This window comes from Amyelois transitella, chromosome 3 (genome assembly GCF_032362555.1).
Source record: "Amyelois transitella isolate CPQ chromosome 3, ilAmyTran1.1, whole genome shotgun sequence".
In the NCBI taxonomy this organism is placed as follows: Eukaryota; Metazoa; Arthropoda; class Insecta; order Lepidoptera; family Pyralidae; genus Amyelois; species Amyelois transitella.
The window spans coordinates 7,778,049-7,800,743 of NC_083506.1; the positions used below are offsets into that span (position 1 = coordinate 7,778,049).

General features: G+C 35.9%; 2 protein-coding genes across 4 annotated transcripts; both read left to right on the forward strand.

Moving 5' to 3' along the window:
* Positions 1 to 878: 878 nt before the first annotated feature.
* Positions 879 to 5,635, forward strand: LOC106137795 (major facilitator superfamily domain-containing protein 12). The gene is made up of 10 exons (XM_013338704.2): positions 879 to 1,078; positions 1,690 to 1,847; positions 2,234 to 2,317; positions 2,744 to 2,963; positions 3,155 to 3,266; positions 3,368 to 3,588; positions 4,141 to 4,327; positions 4,758 to 4,869; positions 5,066 to 5,216; positions 5,506 to 5,635. Exons 1-10 carry the CDS (start codon positions 996 to 998, stop codon positions 5,633 to 5,635), a joined length of 1,458 nt encoding a protein of 485 aa, XP_013194158.2. The 5' UTR covers positions 879 to 995.
* A 2,443-nt stretch (positions 5,636 to 8,078) lies between these two features.
* LOC106137819 (chromodomain-helicase-DNA-binding protein 1) lies at positions 8,079 to 22,695 on the forward strand. Of its 3 annotated transcripts, none has more exons than XM_013338733.2 (24): positions 8,079 to 8,499; positions 9,377 to 9,465; positions 9,549 to 9,884; positions 10,170 to 10,346; positions 11,199 to 11,380; positions 11,534 to 11,863; positions 11,979 to 12,229; positions 13,206 to 13,319; positions 13,614 to 13,778; positions 13,888 to 14,168; positions 14,277 to 14,634; positions 14,719 to 15,093; positions 15,179 to 15,427; positions 15,638 to 15,805; positions 16,101 to 16,221; positions 17,001 to 17,179; positions 18,030 to 18,201; positions 18,526 to 18,688; positions 18,941 to 19,307; positions 19,418 to 19,633; positions 19,917 to 20,222; positions 20,329 to 20,552; positions 20,732 to 21,070; positions 21,726 to 22,695. In XM_013338733.2, exons 1-24 carry the CDS (start codon positions 8,491 to 8,493, stop codon positions 21,931 to 21,933), a joined length of 5,379 nt encoding a protein of 1,792 aa, XP_013194187.2. In that variant the 5' UTR covers positions 8,079 to 8,490; the 3' UTR covers positions 21,934 to 22,695. The 3 variants fall into 3 exon arrangements, with proteins under 3 accessions (XP_013194187.2, XP_060804786.1, XP_013194188.2); XM_060948803.1 differs by having other exon boundaries at positions 20,801 to 21,070; positions 21,726 to 22,694; XM_013338734.2 differs by lacking the exons at positions 8,079 to 8,499; positions 9,377 to 9,465; positions 9,549 to 9,884; positions 10,170 to 10,346 and having other exon boundaries at positions 11,244 to 11,380; positions 11,509 to 11,863; positions 21,726 to 22,694.

Genomic DNA, 22,695 nt, shown 5'->3' on the forward strand with positions numbered 1-22,695 from the left:
CAGCGGAGCGTGAACCGCTTTGCGGGTAGAAGGTAGGTAACCCAATATGTGCGGAAGCCGCCGCCGCGCCGACCAACTCGTATAACAATAGTAGGGCATCGACCGTCAAACACGTTGCATTAAATGAACCATAAATAGGACTTTTCACCCTTAATCAGTTCTTATATTTCATTTAAAAAATGGAACTATTTACAAATTTCGCTCCGGTTTCAAGTTTCGATATAAATAAAAAACATATTTTTTATTTTTCTGTAAATACCAGTTTTCGCCGACACCGCTTCAATAGGATTTCATTAAAATCTTTTTTTAGCTGTCTTCGTTATTAAATATCTATAACTTTTTAGCAATACCTTGGTATCCATAGTCACGGCCGTACGTCAAGAATTTACACACTTTTATTTTATAAGTAGAGGCCGCCCGCGACTTCGTCCGCATGGAAACCCTATCAATCCCGCGGGAACTCTGGGATAAAAAGTAGCCTATGTGTTATTCTGGGTCTTCGGCTACCTACATACCAAATTTCATGGTAATCGGTTCAGTAGTTTTTGCGTGAAAGAGTAACAAACATCCATACAAACTTTCGCCTTTATAATAGTAAGTAGGATTTTATAATATAGAGGAAATAAAAATAAACATAAAGTTGATTGTATTTAATATTCATTCATCCGTAGATGCGATTATCTTCATGACTACTTTATTGACGAATACGGGTCAAAGAACGTCGACAATGAATTGATATGGACGTCGATTACTTGATCTTGCTACATGTCAAGCAGCAGAAATACTATGCCTAACAGCATGTAATAGGCTTCAATTTCCTAGCACAGACACGCAGATAGTTCTTAATCCGATGCCATACGTCGGCTCTTCCACTTTCATGCCGGACGCGTATAAGGGTTCCTGAATAATGGAACCAGTGAAATAACAGTTGCTTAAGTTAGGAAATGTGTCCGTAATTTTTTTTACAATTTTGGTAAAATTTTTTTTTTTAAATAATGACTACTAGATACGGATCAACGGATGCTAATGAGAAAGCAGTGCCAGTGGAAAACGACATCAATCCAGAAGTGTGGTTAAGGTGATGTGGTCTTAGTGCTTTGAAAATTACTGAGTACCTAACAAACTGTGTTAAAGTTTTTTGTGAAATTTCCATAAAAGTAGAGAGACATACAACCAAAGATATAATTATGTTCGAAACATGAATAAAAGAGCAGCTTAATCTATTGATCCTTAAGGGTTTCTATTGCCAAATTAATTTAAAGGTATTACCTTAATACTATACGATTTGCGTGAGTTACTTGACTTATAGGTAATTCAAATTTGTTGTTGATAGGTTTACCGCAATGGGAACGAAATTTTTCGTATTTTGTCTATGATAAAAATTGACTGACTTTCGAATTTTGTTTTAGAGCTTGCAAACAGCTAAACAAAAAGTCAACCCTACTGACTTTGTTATGCTCTCCCTCTCATCTTTGCATGTTTTGGGTTGCACCCTCCACCACTATGCTTCATGGATTGTACACATTGTTGTCATGTGTATCCACAATGTATTACATTACAAAGGCATAGCACTCTCCTCTCTAAAGAGGTGAGGATATAACCGGGATTTAATCCAGGAGGAAGAAGATACACATACATTAAGTAAGTAAGTAAGTAAGCTTTAATAAGTTGAATTTCCTGTAATTTCAGGCCCAGAAGATGGTGCCGGCTGAACCAGAATATCGTGTACGGCTTAGGTCACGTTTACAACGACCTGTGTGCCGCCATGTGGTTCTCCTACATGATGCTGTTTTTCCAAGCCGTTCTGGAGATGAGGGCTGCTGTCGCCGGTGCCATGCTTCTTTTAGGTACATGATAAAAAATTTAATAACACGTTTTAATTTATATATTAATGCTTTTAGCAATTAACCATACTCGCTAGCTTGCCACCACCTTACCAAGTATTATATTGTCTCTACCGAGTCACATTCATTAGTTTGAATGGTAACCGATGCTCTTACGGCGAGAGAAAACATTTGGAGGATACTAGCATATTTTTTGTATTTGGCAACTGGATGTTAGTTTTTTTAGGGCTTTGGATTAAGTTTGCCGGCTTCATTGATACATTACGCAGGTCAGACGTGACTTTGCGTCGTGTAAAAACATGAACATGAACTCACTTAAGTATCGTGGTCCTTGGCTTTGCCCCAAGAAAATAGTAAATTACTCGTACCCATACTTATATTAATTTCAGGGCAAGTGATAGATGCTCTTGCAACTCCAGTGGTAGGCATCCTGGCTGACAGGTACGGCACCAAGAAGAAATGGCATTTGACTGGTAAGACGGTTTATGTTTAGATAGTTCTATTTTACATATAGGTACATACATATTTTATGTATTAAGACTTAATATAGTCTAAACAAACCGACGCAGAATTCCAAATGGAATAAAGTCCACGTGTCGTGCATTACGAAATTTTATAAAATCCCTTAGCAGTTCGACACTCGACTGATAAAATATTCTCTCTCTCATTGCGTATGCAGTTGCACCCCCTACCACAATGTTTCGCGGCCTGGGGTTCGCTGTTAAAATATAACAAATAGCTAAATAATTTCACATACATAAAAATAATGCCGCTTTCTCGGAGAGGTAGACTAAGACTACATCTTTCTACCGGCTTCGATCCCAGACTTCTTTATTATTTCGCTTCATTAAATATTTTAAATTATCTATGTATAATTATATATTTCCTACTTGTTTCAGGATGTATTTTAGTGACTTGCACTTTCCCACTACTCTTCATAAGATGCTGGGGTTGCCAGCCAGGAGTGGTTAGCTACCTGGCGTGGTGGATGCCCACATACTACGCTATCCTCATCGTGGTCTTCCAGATAGGATGGGCCATTGTCCAGATTTCCCATCTGGCCATGATCCCGACCATATCTGATAACCTACACGTTAGGTCGGAATTGACTTCTATAAGGTTAGATCCAATCAGATTTATAAAACTCTATTTAAAATTTTATTGGGCTAGGTATCAAAGGCTTAGCTTGGATTCCCTAACTTAAAAGAAAAAAGTAATAGCCTTTTTAGATTACTTGGACGTGTGTCTGTCAAACGTAGGTTCTAGAAACTTATTAATTTTAACAGAGCTTTGTAATTTTATTGTTATAGATATATGGCTTCAGTGACATCCAGTTTGATGGTATATCTTGTAACATGGATAGTGCTACGAACAACAAACTACAGTACATTCATTACGCCAGCAGACGACTATAAATTTCGGGTAAAAAATAACTACTTTACCTTATCCTTATGATTTTCTAATAGTAACTTTTATTTTCGACATAGGCATAATGGGATTAACATATATATTTTTTATTTCAGGACGTGTCAATGATAATCTCTAGTATAGGAATAGCTTCCTATTCTCTTTTTCATATAATTTTCAAAATAAGGTTAAAAAACGCCAAAACAAACGGACAAACAGTTAACAATGGTACCACCACGTCTCTTCTTCCTGAGGATGGTGCTGAGCCTATAGTCATCACGCAGTCAAAAATAATGCATTTTCTAAAAATGCCTTTACTGTACCAAACAAGTCTGTTGTAAGTACCGTCATATTAAAAAAAAATATTTCTAAGTTTAATACTATTTATCGATTAAAATATGGATATCACGCCTATTTTCCAGAGGGGTGGGCAGAGACTACGATCTACATACATACATAAAATCACGCCTCATTCCCGGAGGGGTAGGCAGAGACTACATCTTTCCATCTGCCACGATCTCTGCATACTTCCTTCGCTTCATCCACATTCATAACTCTCTTCATGCAAGCTCAACTCTTGACCTGACACTTTACCAGGACGTCCTTAATTTGATCAAGATACGTTCGTCTAGGCCTTCCCACTCCGACCTTTCCCTCCACACACTCCTTACATATCTGCTTAGTCAAACTGCTTTTATACATCCTCTCCACATGATCAAACCATCTTAACATACCCTTTTCTATTCCTGTAACTACATCTTCCATCACATCACAATATTCCCTTATCACGCTGTTCCTTAACGCTCTCATTTCCACTGAATTTAGTAACTAGTAGTCATAATATTAAAAATTTCCTGATATTATTTATATAGTTTTTTTTTTATTTCAGATACGTATTTTCTAGATTATACTGGGCTCTAAGTTTAGTTTATGTGCCGCTGTTCCTTGAGGAGCGACTATCCGTCAATCCCAGTGCTGGATCAGAACTGGTAGCTAGTGTTCCGCTCGTTCTGTACATATCTTCTTTCTTCTTTTCTCTTCTTTTGAAGAGCAAGATAAATATATATGGCCATCAGGTACGTTTCAGATCCTAATCACGATTTTCCGAAAACGTACTGTTTTTGAACGTAAATTGTTAAAGTTAAAAGTAGGTACCTACTAGCAGGAAAAATATTCCTTTAAAGAGAAAATGCTGAACTTGAATTAACCGAATCTTAAGAAGGAAACTGAATTATATTTTGACTATTAGGATATCAATATGTTATGCAACAAGTTTATTTTTATTTTTCCTTATAAAAGGGTTACAAAGTAAAAAAAAACTATACCTACTTACGTTGTTAGATAAATTTATGTTTTCGCATTACATTTAATGAGTAGGAGTAGGTAGGTACGTTAGGTACCATAGAAATATTCGGGAACGGTTTATTCAGTACTTAGTATATTTATTTTATTACTATTTCATATATTCAGTATTCAGTATATAATATATACATCGTTAAATTTCAGGTGGTGTATCTCATAGGGAGTACATTAAGTTTGATCAGTTGTTTGTGGATTGCGTTAGCTATCGACCCTGAAGCAAATATAGCGCAAATTTATTTAGTTGCAACTTTGATAGGTATGTTTTGCAAAAGTATAGGTAAAGTTAACTTCTTACTTATAAAGTAAAGATTGAAAGTTTAAACTAACACAGATGTGCTGTAGCAAGTCGAAAGGATCATAACTTCAGAGATCATTTTGCACTGAAAGAGTACAAAAAGGCTGATTTTCAGTTATCACCCTTTAAAGAAGGATTAATCTTAATCCAATTTCAGGTGCCGGCAGTTCCATAACCCTTGTTTCCAGCCTCTGCGTGACGGCTGATCTGATAGGACCTCATTCTCACCAAAGTGCAGCAATTTACTCTATCGTCACGTTTGCCGACAAACTCGTCACAGGAATCGCGGTTGTTGCCATAGAGAATTAGTGAGTAAAATAGACAGTAGTAGTAGTTTTCCACAAGATCGCAGTCATGCGAACCAATGCGTTCTATCAAAAGGACGCCACTGGACTAGGTAGTTCTTTATAAGTGATTTTTAAAAGATGTGTTTTTTTTCATACAGTAGTTAACGCCTTGTGTTAGTTAAGACGGCAATAGTGTGCAATCATGATTTTGGCAGCCATTTTAGATTCGTTTCTATTATGAAACGGCAAAACAAACGCTTCAAAAGTAAACCTATAGATCCTCATTAGAAAATTTATTTTTTCTTTTCAGTAAATGTGACAACACACTAGACTGTCCGCAATATTACAGGGGAGTGCTAACATACGCATGTGGAGGCAGTGCGCTTCTAGGTATTCTTTCTCTAATTATTGCAAAAATATCCTTATCACGGAAGGAATAAAATCATTTAATGTAAATAAATGACTTAAAAATATTTTATTTGTTTATTTAAATCACCCGGCAAATAAGTAGACCTTAGAATTTGACTTCAATTTTGTTCTGGGCACTGTACCTCCTTTTATGCAACAACCATCCCAATTTAGCCACATTAGTAATAAATAATACCTTTCTATGTCATTATGTTATTCCAAGGTTATTCGAAATGACAGAAAGAGATGAAAGCACAATGTACCTACATGCCTTGTCAACGTTCCATGAAAAAGGGCTGCTCAAGTAATTGCAACGCATGCAAGCAAGTTTACAGGTTTCCTCACGATGTTTTCCCTCACCGTAATAACATCGGTTGGTATTCAAATTAATGTACGGTACATGGCCGGGTGGGTTTAGAACCTGTGCCTTTTAATCGACACACGCATTTTAACCGGCACCTTAACGATTCGACCACCGACGCTCGTAACATGCAAAAAGAGATATGTTATGTTGATACTGTGATCTACTGACCTCCACTTATTTACACACTGTCATTATATTATTGTGCCCACTAGTGTCGGTCGCTATTTTATCGTTGGAAGTTTAGTCCTCGGGACAATCGCAGTGATCACAGTGGCGCTTCAACTTGCCACACAAATTAGTTGTTATTTGTATGGTACAGCCTGTCCTGAGTTCTGATGCTAACAAGGCGCTAAAATGGTAAAAATTAATAGAGGATCATTTTTTTCACGAGATCCACACATTAAAAAGGTCTGTGATACTTATGTACACCACGCCAAACCAAAGCCCAACCATAGATTTATAAAGGGAAGTCCCTTTCCCTTCTATGTCTGTAAGCCCATAGCAGTTAATGTCCAACTAAAGTCCTATTCAACTCCAACAACACAACTAATATTTGTCACTGTCACATGTCAATATCAGTTCGACATAGAGATGTGCGAAAGCTGCACATCGTAATCCTGAATCGATACCAATGAAAAGGTTGTTTTTTTTTCGGGTTATAAATATCGGTAGTGTGTCGATAGATACATTATTATTACATTTTACTTTACTTAAACTTTGGTGCTGATTCAATCTGACTGTATGATTTGTCCCGCATAGCTATACATACATACATAAAATCACGCCTTTTTTCCTGGAGGTGTTGGCAGAGACTCCATATATATCTATACTTAATCTGTAGACAAAAAATCGGTTGTCTGTAAAGTTCGTTTACTGACGATAATTGAACGTGACAACGTCTTAAGAAAATACCTACTGATGGAAGCATTTTTGAAAATAAAATTTGAAATATAATTTGTTTAATAGATTTGTATGCATATAGAGAAGGAGGTATATGCTGCCGAACGCGAAGGCCGATTGTGCCTCTTTGTCGCTCGTTTTGTGCTCTCGCTTGCACTATAAGCCTTACATGGAACGCCTCAGAGTGAGGTAACGCCGCATGAGTCATGTTTTTTTCGTGCGTGCAGCCGGCTCAATCGAATTATTAGGCTTTGTCACGTCAAAAAATTCAGCGATACTTAGGTGTTACTTTGGTATTAATAAATATCTACTGAGTAGGTACATAAATGTGATCAAAACTTTTCGTTAGACTTAAAGCTAAACAATAATCAGAATATTTAGACCATTGTCATAAAAATTTAATTAAATCTTTTTACAGTGTCAGTTTTATTTTCCTTTTATCATATCGTACGTAAAAAGCTTTTATTCATTTTAAAAACGTTCTAATAAAAGGAAATATATGTTATTTTTATTATCTATAGACTTATGAATCCACAAGTTATAAGATACTAGCAGCTTGTCGTGCGATTTAATTACCTATCAATATTAAATTAAATCGCGACAGGCTCTTATTATCACATAAAATGTTTATTGTGATGTTATATGATAAAATTTACATTTTAAAGTTTTTAAAATTACAAATTATTGCCGTCAAGTCATTTCATTTTGTAAAGTGCGCCATATTGGAATTTGGATGGCGGTTAATTATTTTTAAGTTACTTCTAATAAGCCATTTCATGTGATACCCACATTGTAGAAGTGCATTAAAAATAAACCTTAATCATGTATAGTCATCCAAACTAAAAGTGTATACAAAATTTCAGTTGAATCTGTTGAAGGTATCTACTTCAAATTGAGTTCAAAGATTTCACCCAAACATGCATATTTACATGCATTTCCACTTACACAAAATACATTATTTTAGTAGGATTACTAAGTCAAAAAGATTTTATGACTTTGAAATTTTAGAAGGTGTAGCTAATTTTATTAATTCACCGTCATGTCTTTTAGTACCTATCTATTATTTTGGACTCTTCGATAGTTCTGTTAAGCGCGTAAATTATAAAGAGCATAAAATATTATAAGTTATCAGACATTTAAAGGGGTAAGGAGGTGTCAGATTCAAGAAGTTAATCGCATGAATAGCACAACCCTATTTTTGCCAAGCAGCCCGTTGTTGCACTGCACAGGCAATATGGCTGTAGATTTCGAGATTCGCTGGTAGTGTGCGGTGCTCACATCGTTTCCTAGTAGGACGAAGTATTTCCGACGCCTTCAAAGTTTCACGTTCGAATTTTTGGTGTTTATTGTTTCTGTTTATATATTTTTTCTCAAAATTGTGTCGTGAAAATTTAGATTTTTCATTTCCGTCGTCACCAGATTCATGCGACGACAAAATGGCGTCGCTTGACAAGATTTTCGAGCGAAATAGATTTTCATATTTCTTTGAAATTTAATGAAATTATGTTGCTTAAAATAATGGAAAGTGTTTACCTAAGTTTTTCTTTTACGAATTTCATGTTTTTACCTACATATTATTGCTAATTATATAAGTAACACGGTTTTTCCTTCATATTCTGCAAAATGCTTTTGGTAAGTGTTTTTCATGTATTTTTGAAAATGTTTTGGTGTAATTATTTACTTAAATCCGTTTTTGTGGCTTTAAATAATTTAAGAATGTTCCAGAAGCCTTGGGTGTGGCACTGCAAAGGGATGAATTTTTAAGACGTAATAGTGATTTTAAGGGTTTCTGTGATTGTTTACAATATATTGTGGTGTTTTTATGTATGAAAATATTCTTGTCCCACTATAAAAATCGTTCAGAAAGTTTCTTTGTTACGTAATCTTTCTATGGTGCACAAAGAAAATAATTTTTGAAATGGACCCATTTTTGCAAATTGTGTTTGAAATTGAGTCTTACCTAGTAAGATGATTGTTTTTGAGGTTATGTTTTAACTTTCTGACCAATTACTATTCTATTTACTTGGTCCCATCACAACTTATTGTATGAAATCATAAAAAATCTAATTTTTCTATTTTTGAGTGAATTTCAGTATTTTTTCAAATATTTTCTTATTTTATAAGACTATTATTGAGGTTATGTTTGTATTATTTGTTTATCTAGACGATTACAATCCGTTCATTATAAAGTATAAGGTTTTTTTTGTGTCAGCTTTAAGTTTTAATGGAGTACACATGGAGCTTCACCTCATCGGGATTATCTCCAGTATGTAGTAAAATATTACTCGTCTAGGCTCGGAATATCATCTTACCCGTTCTATTACTTGAACTTAACTAAATTAGTATAGTACAGGCCATTTCAATGTAGTCATTAACAATATTAATTTTGTATATGGATATTTAAACAAATAAATGGAAGCCATATTTTTTATTTATTTATTATTTATTTTAGAATGCATAGTTAAATTTAATTTTAAGCTTCATTGTCTAAATATATTTTCATTTTTAGAAAGGATTCATAAATGAATCTGGCAGTGAATCTACAAGTGAGAAAGGAGAAAAGAGTGATTCCAGTGGCTCCGGTTCTGGCAGTGAAAGGTAGGAATTTAAGAAATAATTTAATATTATGTAACATTGTTTTATTTATAGTGGTAAACAAAATAGTTTTCTTTTTCTTATAGCGAAAGTGGATCTAGCTCCTCCGGATCAGGGTCTGAAAAATCTTCAGTTGGTGACAGGTCGCACCATAGTGATGATGATACCAAATTGTCACCGAAACACAGCAATCCTAATTCTTCTAAATCAGATAAAGACAGTTCTGGTAATGATTCACCATCAAAATCTCACTCAAGAAATAGCCATGGAAGAGTCAAATCAGATCTTTGGGAAGACAATCCAGACATTTATGGTATCAGAAGATCTGCCCGGTCACGAAAAGAACCTGATAGACTCAAACTAGCAGACAGTGATTCTAGTGAGAGGGGTAGAAGTCACAGTAGAAAAAACAGAAAAAGAAGGTGTGTATTGTACCTTTACAACATGACCAAGTCTAGGTTTTGGTTAGGTACTTGGGTAATTTTAGGTTTGGAGTCTTGACAGTATATGATTTAATACTCGAAAGATTTGAGTTTTTGTTGTCGTCAGCTGCTGCCCAATAATAACCTGCCTGACCTGCCTTCTGCGGGAAGCCACTTGCTTCAGGAATTGCTTTACTTAATTTTTTGGATTGCCTCCTTACTGATACTGATTCTATTCTACTCTGCTGGAAACTACTTTAATAAAAAAATAACTTTCTATTTCAGCAATTCTTGGAATTCTGATTCATCAGATAGTGATAGTGACCTAAAGGGGTCACCACCCCCACCTTCAAAGAGACCTGGCCAAAGAAGTGTACCTCTGAGAAAAAAGAAACCAGCCCGAAGAAGATTTACAAGTGAAGAAGATGAAAGTACTGAAGGCTCTGATGAGGAGGCAAAAAGGTTATTTATAAATTTTAACCAAGAGATAAGGGTACAGATGTGATAAATTACATAAATATCAATGATGACTTACTGACTACCCTGCTGGCTTAAATAACATCCCAATATCTATTATAGCATTACCAGTACAGTTACCTATAAATTTGGCAATCTGATAATTTTTTTTTTTCTACTGGGACTTTTTTATTTCCTTTTTTTTCCATACTAGCTGTTGCCTACAGACATATTGTTTAAACCAAATTCTACCTAACAGTATTTTCCTGAATGAAGGGTTTAAAATTCTTATGTTCTTCTTAATACTAACGGCTTGGGGTTTGCTTTGGCTTTTTGGACTTTGCATGTACATAGGTAATTAGGTGTTTCTAAACGCGTAACATTTAAGCATTCAGTTAATACTCTTATTGCAATAATTCAATAGGTACATGGCACATACTGCAAAATACTTACAAAGTTCCCAAGGTTCGCGCAAGACCCGACGGAGAAATTCCGCGCCTGTTTTTTGCGGATTACTTATAAATATTGATTTATCTGTTTAAAATCTTATTAATTTAAATGAAAATTCAGCTTATCTAAAAAGATATATAATTACCATATCAATAGTCTGTGCTCAGAGGGTTAGTGGCCCTAAAAATTGCCATAGATACACTGGATGCTAGGTCAGTTTTTTATCAAGTGCTATAAATTTTTATTCCTGAAGATCTTAGAGACATGGGCTTCTCATTTTTTGTAATTCTATATTTCTTCAAGTACTATTGAGTTCTGAGAGCAATTGCAAGTTTGGTTTCTATCTTGCACCTCAACCTCGAGCTGAGCTGTGTTACAGAAATCAAACACAGGGTATTATTGTTTCAGTCGAACAGCTACAAGACGCACTGGTGCTGCAGTTAGTTATAAGGAAGCAAGTGATGAACAAACTGATTCTTCGGATCTTCTGGAGGTGGAAGGCGAAGGAGAAGCTGAAGGGGAGCCAGAACCAGAAGAGCACAGTGAAACTATAGAGAGAGTTCTTGGCTTTAGACGCGGAAAGAAAGGAGGTATTTACTTCAAACATCATCATTATATTTTTGCTAATTTTCATAATTTAGCTAAATTTCTTAAGTAATTTCGTGGATTTGATTTGTTGTGAATTTGCATTTGGGTGCAAATAAAATTTGAATTTTAGCTAATGTCTTCTTATCATTGTACAGTCACTGGCAATGTGACAACAGTGTATTATATAGAAGAAAATGGCGACCCAAATGAAGGATGTGACCCTAACGATGAAGAATCAACTGAACCACAGTACCTGATCAAATGGAAAGGATGGTCTCATATCCACAACACATGGGAATCTGAAGCATCACTTAATGAACAAAAAGTTAAAGGCCTTAAAAAACTAGAAAATTATATTAAGAAAGAAGCTGAACTTTCATGGTGGAGACAACAAGCTGGTCCAGAGGATATAGATTATTTTGAATGCCAAGCTGAACTACAACAAGAATTAGTGAAGACTTACAACAATGTAGAGAGAATAATAGGTAAATATCAAATTTAAGTAATTTTATAGCTTATCAACTGTCATCAATTTAATGATTTAACCAATTTACATTTATTTGTTTCAATATTTTAAAAATTTTCATTTATATTTGACAGCGGAACAAACAAGAGAACTAGAATCTGGTGGAACTGCACATGAGTACTTTTGCAAATGGGAGTCTCTTCCATATGCAGACGCAACTTGGGAAGATTCTAGCCTCATAGAAAGGAGATGGCCTGTGGAAGTGGAGAATTTCAAATACAGGGAGGCTGCCAAGACTACTCCTTCAAGGCATTGCCCTGTCTTAAGAAGACGCCCCAAGTTTCATCAAGTAAAAGAGCAGCCCGACTATATGGGCAAAGATCAGGTAACTTGTTCTTACATTTCCTTTTACCTTCAGGTCAACTGTTTTTGTTTACACTTTTTTATGACAATTCATTGTAGACTGCACCTCTTAACAAGGTTATTATTTGGTAAAGACGAATTTGTTTGGTTTACAGCTTTGTCTTGATTTTGACCAAAATCTTGGTGATGCAAATCATCTTAGCAATATTAATATGTAGTTATTTGTAATTTTCGAGTTTCTACAAAAGAAGTTATATAACCTTTAGATGACCTTTTCACGACGTCATACAATATTTTTATATATTTTTCTTTTAAAGAATCTTATCAATTAGTTGCAATTATTGCTTGACTGACTGAGGTGATTGATGAAAATGTGTCAAAACTACTAGGTTTAGAAAGTTTAAATTTGGCATGTATTTATACATGTGAAAGTATAGAAGAGCACTGAGAGAGAAGTTCCCGAAATTTACACTGTAAATGGTATTAACAGGATTTTTTGTTTGAGATGTGTGAATTGAATATGCTTTAAAATAATTTATTTTTACGTCTTATTAAAAATTAATGAATCAATAATTAGGTAAAGCTGTTATACCCAATATATTAAGATTATTTTTTTTATTAATTTCCAAATTTGATGTTTAGATTGTACGGCAAAAACTTAAATTAGTATTCCATGTTCTACATCGAAATACTCTTAGCATATAAGTGCCAGATGGTGACGACGGCGGTGAGGGAATCCATTTGCTGAAGCTAGTAAATTGTAATGGTTTGCAACGCCATCTACATTTGAACTGCGAAATGATTTACTAAGAATTATACATTGCTTCTACATGAACACTTGCATTCATGTCCATGATAGTAGGCATTTTGTTGTGATGAGTTGAGATGGCGCTTATGTTTTGATGGCTATTTTTATCTTTTGATAAAGGAATAAATCGCAATTTTTACTTAAAGCTGTGTGTAATTTATCTCAACATTGTGATCATATCTTTTTACAGACATACACATTGAGAGATTACCAAATGGACGGGCTAAATTGGTTGATACATTCCTGGTGTAAGGACAACTCTGTCATTCTTGCTGATGAAATGGGTTTAGGTAAAACTATACAGGTCAGTTAAAATATTGCAGTTGCAGAATGTTAATATAACCACTAGTTTTGCAGGTTATCATCAAGAATAAAACCTTATTACAATCTTATTTAAAAAACAGATGAAAAGACTCCCCGCCAACCCAATGTTATAATTTGAATTTTGTAAAAGCAAGGACGAAAAAAAAAAATCAATTTAGGAGAAGAGATAATTGACTGGTCTAACGATCATCAAAAACTTGAGATTTTAATTTCTTGTAATATATATGATATATGCCCAAAGGTTTGTGTTTAAATTATTTTTTTATTTTTCCAGACCATATGTTTCTTGTACTACCTCTTCAAAACTCAACAGTTGTATGGCCCATTTCTATGTGTAGTGCCACTAAGTACGATGACGGCGTGGCAGCGAGAATTTCAACAATGGGCGCCTGATATTAACGTAGTCACATACATTGGTGATGTCATTAGCAGAGACATTGTAAGTATATTTTAATTTGTTATTAGGTACTATTTATATCAATGAGCTAAATTTACAGTATTTTAGAATCAAATATTGTTAAGTAAAATGTGTTTATTCTTAATTACAGATTAGACAATTTGAATGGAGCTTTTCAAGTTCTAAAAGGCTAAAATTTAATGCAATTTTAACGACATACGAAATTCTACTCAAAGATAGACAATTTTTGAGATCATTCAGTTGGGCGTGCCTACTTGTTGATGAAGCTCATAGGTTAAAAAACGATGATTCGTTATTGTATAAAGCTTTAAAGGAATTTGACACCAATCACCGCCTACTAGTCACTGGCACTCCGTTACAAAATTCGCTCAAAGAGTTATGGGCTCTTTTACACTTTATTATGCCTTACAAGTAAGTATAAATAATTAATTAAGCAATTGTTACAAGTAGAAAAAAACAGCATGTCTACATAATAATATGAGTGTTGTATAATTTCATAATGGATCATTCAATTAACAGATTTGAATCATGGGAAGAGTTTGAGAAAGACCATGAAGATGCTGCAACCAAAGGTTACGAAAAGTTACATAAACAATTAGAACCTTTTATTTTGCGGCGGCAGAAAAAAGACGTAGAAAAATCATTACCGGCTAAAGTAGAACAAATATTGAGGGTGGAAATGACATCGATTCAAAAACAATACTATAAATGGATCCTCACGAAGAATTACAGTGCCTTGCGGAAAGGAGTCAAAGGATCAATAAATACGTTTATAAACATTGTCATTGAATTGAAAAAGTGTTGTAATCATGCACTTCTGACTAAACCTGAAGATTTCGAATCTAGAGCGTCTCTTGCCACAACAGATGCTGTCGAGGTAACAATTTTGCTCTCTTTTGGTAATTTAAAGGATTTTTGCATAAATTGATAGTTCAGATTTAAAACAATATATTTTTTACAGAAACTTCTGAGAGGATCAGGAAAGTTACTATTATTAGACAAACTTCTCTGCAGGCTAAAAGAGACCGGCCACAGAGTACTTATCTTCTCGCAAATGGTCAGGATGTTGGACATATTGGCTGAATACTTACAACGGCGACATTTTCCTTTCCAACGTCTTGATGGAAGTATAAAAGGAGAAATAAGAAAGCAGGCCCTTGATCATTTCAATGCGGAAGGCTCTCAAGATTTCTGCTTCTTGCTGTCGACCCGCGCTGGTGGATTGGGTATCAATTTGGCGACGGCCGATACTGTAATTATTTTCGACTCTGATTGGAACCCTCAAAACGATTTGCAAGCTCAGGCTCGAGCGCATAGGATTGGGCAAAAAAATCAGGTATGTTTATTTCATACATAAAATGCCTTTAAATTGCAGTATAAAAATAAATTTTATTTTTTTCTAATGGACTAACTTTTCACAGGTCAACATTTATAGATTAGTAACGGCTCGATCTGTAGAAGAAGACATTGTAGAAAGAGCCAAACGGAAGATGGTTTTAGACCATCTTGTCATTCAACGGATGGATACAACTGGCAGGACTGTTCTCAACAAGAGGGACGGCGCTACTACTGCCAATAATCCGTTTAACAAGGAGGATTTGAATGCTATTCTAAAGTTTGGTGCTGAGGAATTGTTCAAAGATGATGATGAGAATGATGAGGACCCTGTCGTAAGTTCTATACATTATGGACTACTTTTGCTTGATGGTGTAAACTTAAATGTAATGCCTAAGCCTAATTTCAATACACAAATCCTAGTGCCAAAAGCTTGTTGGCGCAACAACGATAGAAACTAAGAAAGTAAGAGAGAGATAATTTCAAACGCGTCTTTCTAGATTGTGTATGTTTTAAGTAATGTACTAATATTAGTTTGTTTTTAGTGTGATATTGATGAAATCCTACAACGGGCGGAAACGCGAGACGAAGCCCCGACAATGGCTGGCGACGAATTGTTGTCCGCGTTCAAGGTCGCCAGTTTCGCTTTCGATGAAGAGAAAGCTGTCATGGAAGTTAAGAAAGACTCTGCGGAAGAGGAGACTAAAGATTGGGTAAGGTCAGGTTGTTAGATTCGGGTTCCTACTCTTGTTATCTCGCAGATGTTGTTAGAGGCGACTTAAGGATTAATTTTCACCTTGTGTAACAATCAAGACAAGAACTGGGTTAGGCTTTATTACAGTTAATCAATTTAATGATTGATGATGAAGGAGCTTGGAGTCCCCCATGCTCATCTTCAGGTAGGCAAGACACTTGATAGATGAAAAATATGTACAACTGTTTGGTTCGTTATTAAATGTTTGGTGTGTCAATAATTGTGTTATTAAATGGGAAATTATCAATTTTTAGGATGACATCATACCCGAGAACGTCCGAAATACCATTGCAGAGCAAGAGAAAAATAAAGAAATGGAAGATTTGTACTTACCACCGAGAAGAAAAAATTTACAGCAGAACAATGCTGATGAGAGTAAGTTTATTTTTCATGAATTTTTTATCCATCAATAAATCATAAAAGCAAAATTAGTTTTTGGCATATCAATAAACTATTTGTTTTATACAACAATCAATCTTGTACGAGCAACTCTCTTAATGTTGGTTAATGCTAAAGAATATCATTTTAAGAATATCAGATTGTTCAGTAGGGTTAGTCCTTACCACTTGGAAAACATATTTCTGTATATATTTATATACAGTGGGCATACTATACCTACTGCACAGCAGTTAGCTCGAACTGGTAACAGGAACTCTGGTGTTATCAATCTAATCGCGTTACGGTCTCATCATGTTTTACTATATATATAACTAACGACCCGCCCCGGCTTCGCACGGGTGCAAAATTATAAATGTTATTATACATAAAAACCTTCCTCTTGAATCACTCTACCTGTTACAAAAAACCGCATCAAAATCCGTTGCGTAATTTTAAAGATTTAAGCATACAGACAAACAGACTAAAATAGCGACTTTAGTTTTATACTATGTAGTGATCTAGCGACCCGCCCTGGCGTCGCACGGGCAGCATTTACACATATACACATAATATAAACCTTCCTATTTAATCACTATCTATAAAAAAAAAAACTATCAAATCCGTTGTGTAGTATTCTAAACGTAAGCATAGGCGCGGAAAGCGACTCTATATGTAGTGATAAATATGTACGGGACAAAGTCGGCAATTTTATTCGAGACTTAACTCGAGCCCATTTTTTTTGCGTAGATCTGATGTTTATTTATATGTCGTTCCAGAAGGCGGTAGATCGCGGCGCGGACGCAGCTCGGGCGACGGCGCGGAGGGCGCGGGCGAGGACGGCGACGCCGACAGCGACGCCTCGTACGAGGTGAGCGCCGACGACGAGCGGCCCAGGAAGCGCGGCCGCCCGCCCGCCTCGCACAGGGAGAAGATCAAAGGATTCACTGATCAAGAGGTATGGCATATACATTAACACATTACAATTAAAAAATAAACACATGTGCTTTCTTAGAAGTAGACATTCCGGGAAAGTTGGAAAGGGACATTTGGGCAAACGGACATGGAATGGACATACAAGGAAATGGACTTAAGATTGTACATTCCATGAATAAGCCCTAACGTGCCGCACGTGCCGCGAGGGTTATGATGTCTTTTTCTTAGTAGGGTTGGACAGAACCAGTTTACAATAATAGCGGGCCATATTTGAAAACCTAACTATACAAGTATGCGGGAGCGTTGTCAACTTCTCTGTACGCCGTCTGTGGGATATTTTGTGTGACCATATTTTTTATATGATTATGTTAAATGATTATGTGGTGGTTAAATCCTACTGCGGCGATGCAATGCCCCTGAGTTATTTTTTTATTTTGATTTCACTGACTCATTTCCTGACACTAAGGGAAAAGCATTATTTTTAGAAACCTGCACATTTTGGCAATTTGATGATTGTTCGTGTCAGACACAATATGAAACAAGCTGATTTATCCACTCCAGGATCGTGATCACGTCAGCTATCATGGCTCAGATCACTAAGAGTAGAGATCTCTTAAAAGTAACTAAGAGTAGAGATCTCTTAAGAGTAACTAAGAGTAGAGATCTCTTAAGAGTAGTTAGTATGCAACTGGGACTGACACCAGGAGGTTGATGTTTATGATTTTTGAGTGCGTAGGGGAGCGTTAAGAGGACATTCCAAAATTCTGCTTTGACGCTGGCGTAGTCCCCTATCGCCATGGGGAAGCATGAAGTCAATAATTTTTATATGAGAAAGAAAATGAAATTATGTTTATTTTCGCATGTCATTTTAGATAAGGCGGTTCGTGAAAAGCTATAAGAAATTCTCCGCACCGTCGAAACATCTGGACAGCATAGCCTGCGATGCGGAGCTGCAGGAGAAACCTCTGGCTGAACTTAAGAAATTGGGGGAGATGCTGGAGGAAAGATGTAAAGCGGTGCTGAATGATACGTCAGAACCAGCCAGTAAGTTCAACAAAAAATATATATTTTTATTATAGATAAAATTTTGTACTTGATGTATGACTCTTGCAAAATAAAATATTTTTGTGTACTTATTTATCACACATTAGTATTTAGTGAGTGTTCTTGAAAATAAATGATGTAGACTGGACAAAGTAGAAAGAGCAAATTTCGGAACGCGGATCCCTGTAGCATAGCGGCGTAGGGTGCAACTTGGAACATGCAAAGATGAGAGAGAATCTGTCAACCTATCTATACTTTGTTGTTGTTTGATTGTAATATCACAGAGGTATCCTATAGTATACTTAAAATTAACTTTTGTTTCAGATGAACCAGGAGAAGGCAAGAAAAATGCTAGGAAAACATTTAAACTTGGTGGTGTACCAGTAAATGCTAAGACTATGGCGGCTTGTTTAGAAGAATTAGCACCTTTAGATGTATTTTTGCCAGATACAAAAGAAGAAAGATTAAAATGGCAGTTAGAATTTATGTAAGTAAATTAACTTGAATTAAAAGAGTTATTTGCCGAATGCAAAAGCAATTTAGGCCAGCCAGAGGATTCCTAGCTTAGATTAGTTCTGCACTTCTGAGACAACTTACTAGAATTTTTGAATTTTTCCCCTAGGTTTTTATACCAATATTTACCAATATTTAGATATACATATAATATAAGACTTAGTTATAATATAAAGTACTTATTAAAGAGTAATGTGAATATATTTGTAATTTAAACTTTTTTCAGGACGAGGCCTGCTAATTTTGATTGTGAATGGGGAGTTGCGGATGATTCCAAACTACTTGCAGGCATATACCAGTATGGGATGGGCTCGTGGGAGGCGATAAAAATGGATTCCTCATTTGAAATAGGAGATAAAATATTAACTAATGAAGACAAGAAACCTCAAGCTAAACATCTACAGTCGCGCGCAGAGTATTTATTAAAAGTGATAAAGAAATTATTAGACCAGAAAAATGGTAAACAAAAACAGAAAAAGCCGCGAATGAAAAGAGGACTCAAAGAGCCTGTCACAAAAGATATTGTGGAAGATGATGGGAGTTCAGCAGACGAGAAAAAAGGAAAGACTGTCAAAAATGATAAATCTGATAAGGTATATTTGTTTTTAAGGAGTTTTAGGGATTATATATTTATTAGGTATTTTTGTGAATTGCAGAAACTGAATTGTGAACATAACTTATCATCGTCGTATTATGTTTTTAGGGTAAATTAAAAATGGAAGAAGTGTCGACGCATGATGAAACTTCTAATGATAAGAAAGACAGAGATAAGAAACGCCTAAGAAAGGACGGTAATCGTCCGAAAGTAGAAAAAGTGAAGGGGAGGAAGAAACCTGCGGGGCCTATGCATTTCACTGCCAATAACGAGCCGAGGGCCTTGGAGGTGCTCGGGGACCTTCATCCTTCAGTGTTTGAAGAAGTAAGTTTCGTTTATTTTAAATGGATATGAAGTAGATCCTTTAAAATATTTTATCTGGAACTAATTGGTCTATGTTGTGTAGTTAATTTTCAATTTTTCAGTTTCAATTTTTCAATTCAGTTCATTGCTGACTTACTGCATGTTTCTGTTCAAATTTTTATAGAGTATAATGAATGATGGATCAACAATTCGTTTATTAGCTAATTAATTATTTATTTAAATCAGAAAATGACCCACTACTAACACTAACTAGTAGAAAACTTAATAATCTATTAAATTTCAGTGCAAAGAAAAGATGCGACCTGTGAAGAAAGCTCTAAGAGCTCTCGATAATCCAGATCAAACATTGTCTGAGTCAGAACAAGTCACCAGAACACGAACATGCCTAGCACAAATTGGAAACCAAATAGATATATGCCTGGAGGCTTATCCAGATCCAGAGAAGAAAGTTGAGTGGAGAAGTAATCTCTGGTATTTTGTATCAAAATTTACAAATTTTGATGCAAAACAATTGTACAAATTATATAAGTATGGCCTTAAAAAAACTGAGGGTAAACCGAAAGACGGAAAACATAAAGAAAATGTAAAGGTATGTTTCTAATTTAGATATCTTGAAATCTGTGCATATAAATAGGTCAAGGAAATTATTTTTCTTTATATATGCATAAATCACGTTTTCATTATATTTTTTTCAGGCGAATAATAAGAATAATCACAATTCAAACAATCATGTTAAATCAAATAAAAGGGATTTGAAAAATGATGATGCAAATGACAAGAAAGAGAAGAGATTAAAAGTTGAAAAAAGGGAGAAGTTAGATAAATCCAATGATAAAACACCACACACGTCAGGAGTTAAAAGAAAATTAGAAGAAGGAGAATGCGACCCAGAATCCAATGAGAACAAACGACATGAAAGGTAATAAGTTAACCTTAACTTTTCTCAATCATCATTGATCTTCCACTGTAATCACTAACATTGTTTTCATCGTTCATTGTAATCACTCACCCGCTTTATTAGTTGGAAATATAGAATTAACATCATGTACGCTAACCTCCTATTAGCTCACCGCCATATCGCTTCTTCCATCCCTGCAGACATAAACACAAGCACAAGGATCGCAAGGATAGAGATAGGAGCCTGAAGCGGGACGATTTGATGTACAGAGAGCGGCGGCCGGAGCGCGAGCGGGACCGGGAGCGGGAGCGGGAGCGGGGCCGCGAGCGAGAGCGGGAGCGCGGCCGCGAGCGGGAGCGGGACCGCTCGCGCACGCGCCGCGACAGTGGCGGCGGCGGGCCCGCGCGCGCGCGCCCGCCCTACGCGCCGCACGCCGAGCACGCCGCGCACGCCGCCTGGACCGCGCCCGCCTACCCCGGGCCCCGCCAGGACCCGCGGTACCGCGCCGACCGCAACCCTAGGCCGCACGATAAGAGACGGTGAGTTTACCTTTACTTTTATCGTCAGAGTGTGTTCACGGTTGCATCCTTAGCGGTGTTGTTTCAGAACTCTGGGCCCATGATCAAAGCGGTTATTTGAATTTTAATAAGAGTAACGTGTCGTATGACCGTAGCAACCCAAAGGAGAGAGAGATCAGAACCAATTTTAGAAGTTTAAAAATGAAAAAAATGAAATGTTTTTTTTTTTGGAGGAGTCTCCTTTTAAGAAATTTGTAATCCTGTCCCAGGAGACACCGCTCTTCTTAGCTAAAACAAACATTATACTTATCTAACAAAAAATAAATCGTTATTTATTTTGCTTTCTACTGTACTAGCTTTGCCCGCGACTTCGTCCGCGTGGAATAGTTATTTTGGGCATCATGGAAGACCTCAACGATGAATAAATTTCCCCGTTTTTTCACATTTTCAATTATTTCCTTTATTCTTATAGTTGCAGCGTGATGCAGCCTAAAGTCTTCCCTGATCAATGGTCTATTCAACGCAAAAAGAATTTTTCAATTCAAAATAGTAGTTCCTAAGTTTAGCGCGTTCAAACAAACAAAATCTTCAGCTTTATAATATAAGTATAGATTTATAGATAATTAAAAGCATTACACACATTTGACTATCTACAAATTTTCATCACCGTCTGCAGGTACGGCGGCAGCGGCTTTGGCGGCATAGCCGGACCTTACGGCGGATACTACGACGGCGCCACGATGCCTAGCGCTATGGGCTTCCCGCCCGTGCGCCCTTACCAGGATGATTGGCGGGGCTACCCCGCTGATTACTCATATGAAGAACGGGATTATGAGCGTGAGGTTTATAGAAGGGACTATGATCGCCGCGCGCCTCCCACTTAAAAATACCTAAAGTAGATATAGTGATTCCTTGTAAATATTGTATTTCTTTGTAAATAGATAGTAGATCTCTTTCCATGAACGCTGGTTTGACCGTGAACTGTAAAGTGTAAGTGACAAAATAGTGCTGTGGTTTTTATCTATGTGATAAGCAAAGCGCATCGATTCAAATAGACACATGTTGACTAATATTATTGTGACTGTGTTTTTATAAGTGAGACTGTATAGCAAATTTATTTATTGCTGAATCTGTCGATGGTTGATGTACAGATTTTAGACCAAATGCCAATATTTTTTTTATATTATTTCGATTTTGTTGCCGATTTTACCGGTATTAAATAATATTTTTTTTTTATCTGTAATCTGATTTTCTATTTATTTGAACCCTCTAAACAATTTATGTAATTAACTTGACAGAAACACAGGTGATATAAACATAGGTCTTAGAAAATGTACAAAATTTAGCTATTGTTAGTAGGTTTGCATATAATTTAAAATCATGTGCAATTTCATAAAATTGTGTATAGCTTAGAGAGGGACACATAGAATTTGTCATTGCATTTTGGCAGTGGACAGGAAAGAGTTGATTGTGCATTCATTTCTCATTCTACATGCATTTCTGAGTCTCGGACCGACTCATACAGTCCTATTTTTATACATTATGTAAAGTCTTATTCTCTGTTACATACAATTCGAATGTAATAAGAGTGAAATGTCTTAAATGGTTATATACCATGATAATAAACATATTAAAGTTACAAATAT

Coding starts and splice junctions, on each gene's coding strand:
- LOC106137795 (XM_013338704.2), top strand. CDS start 996: ATGACTACTAGATACGGATCAACGGATGCTAATGAGAAAGCAGTGCCA. Junction 2,964..3,154: donor TCGGAATTGACTTCTATAAG/GTTAGATCCAAT, acceptor TTATTGTTATAG/ATATATGGCTTCAGTGACAT. Junction 3,589..4,140: donor CTGTACCAAACAAGTCTGTT/GTAAGTACCGTC, acceptor TTTTTATTTCAG/ATACGTATTTTCTAGATTAT.
- LOC106137819 (XM_013338733.2), top strand. Junction 9,466..9,548: donor TCCGGTTCTGGCAGTGAAAG/GTAGGAATTTAA, acceptor TTTTTCTTATAG/CGAAAGTGGATCTAGCTCCT. Junction 20,223..20,328: donor AACATAAAGAAAATGTAAAG/GTATGTTTCTAA, acceptor TATTTTTTTCAG/GCGAATAATAAGAATAATCA.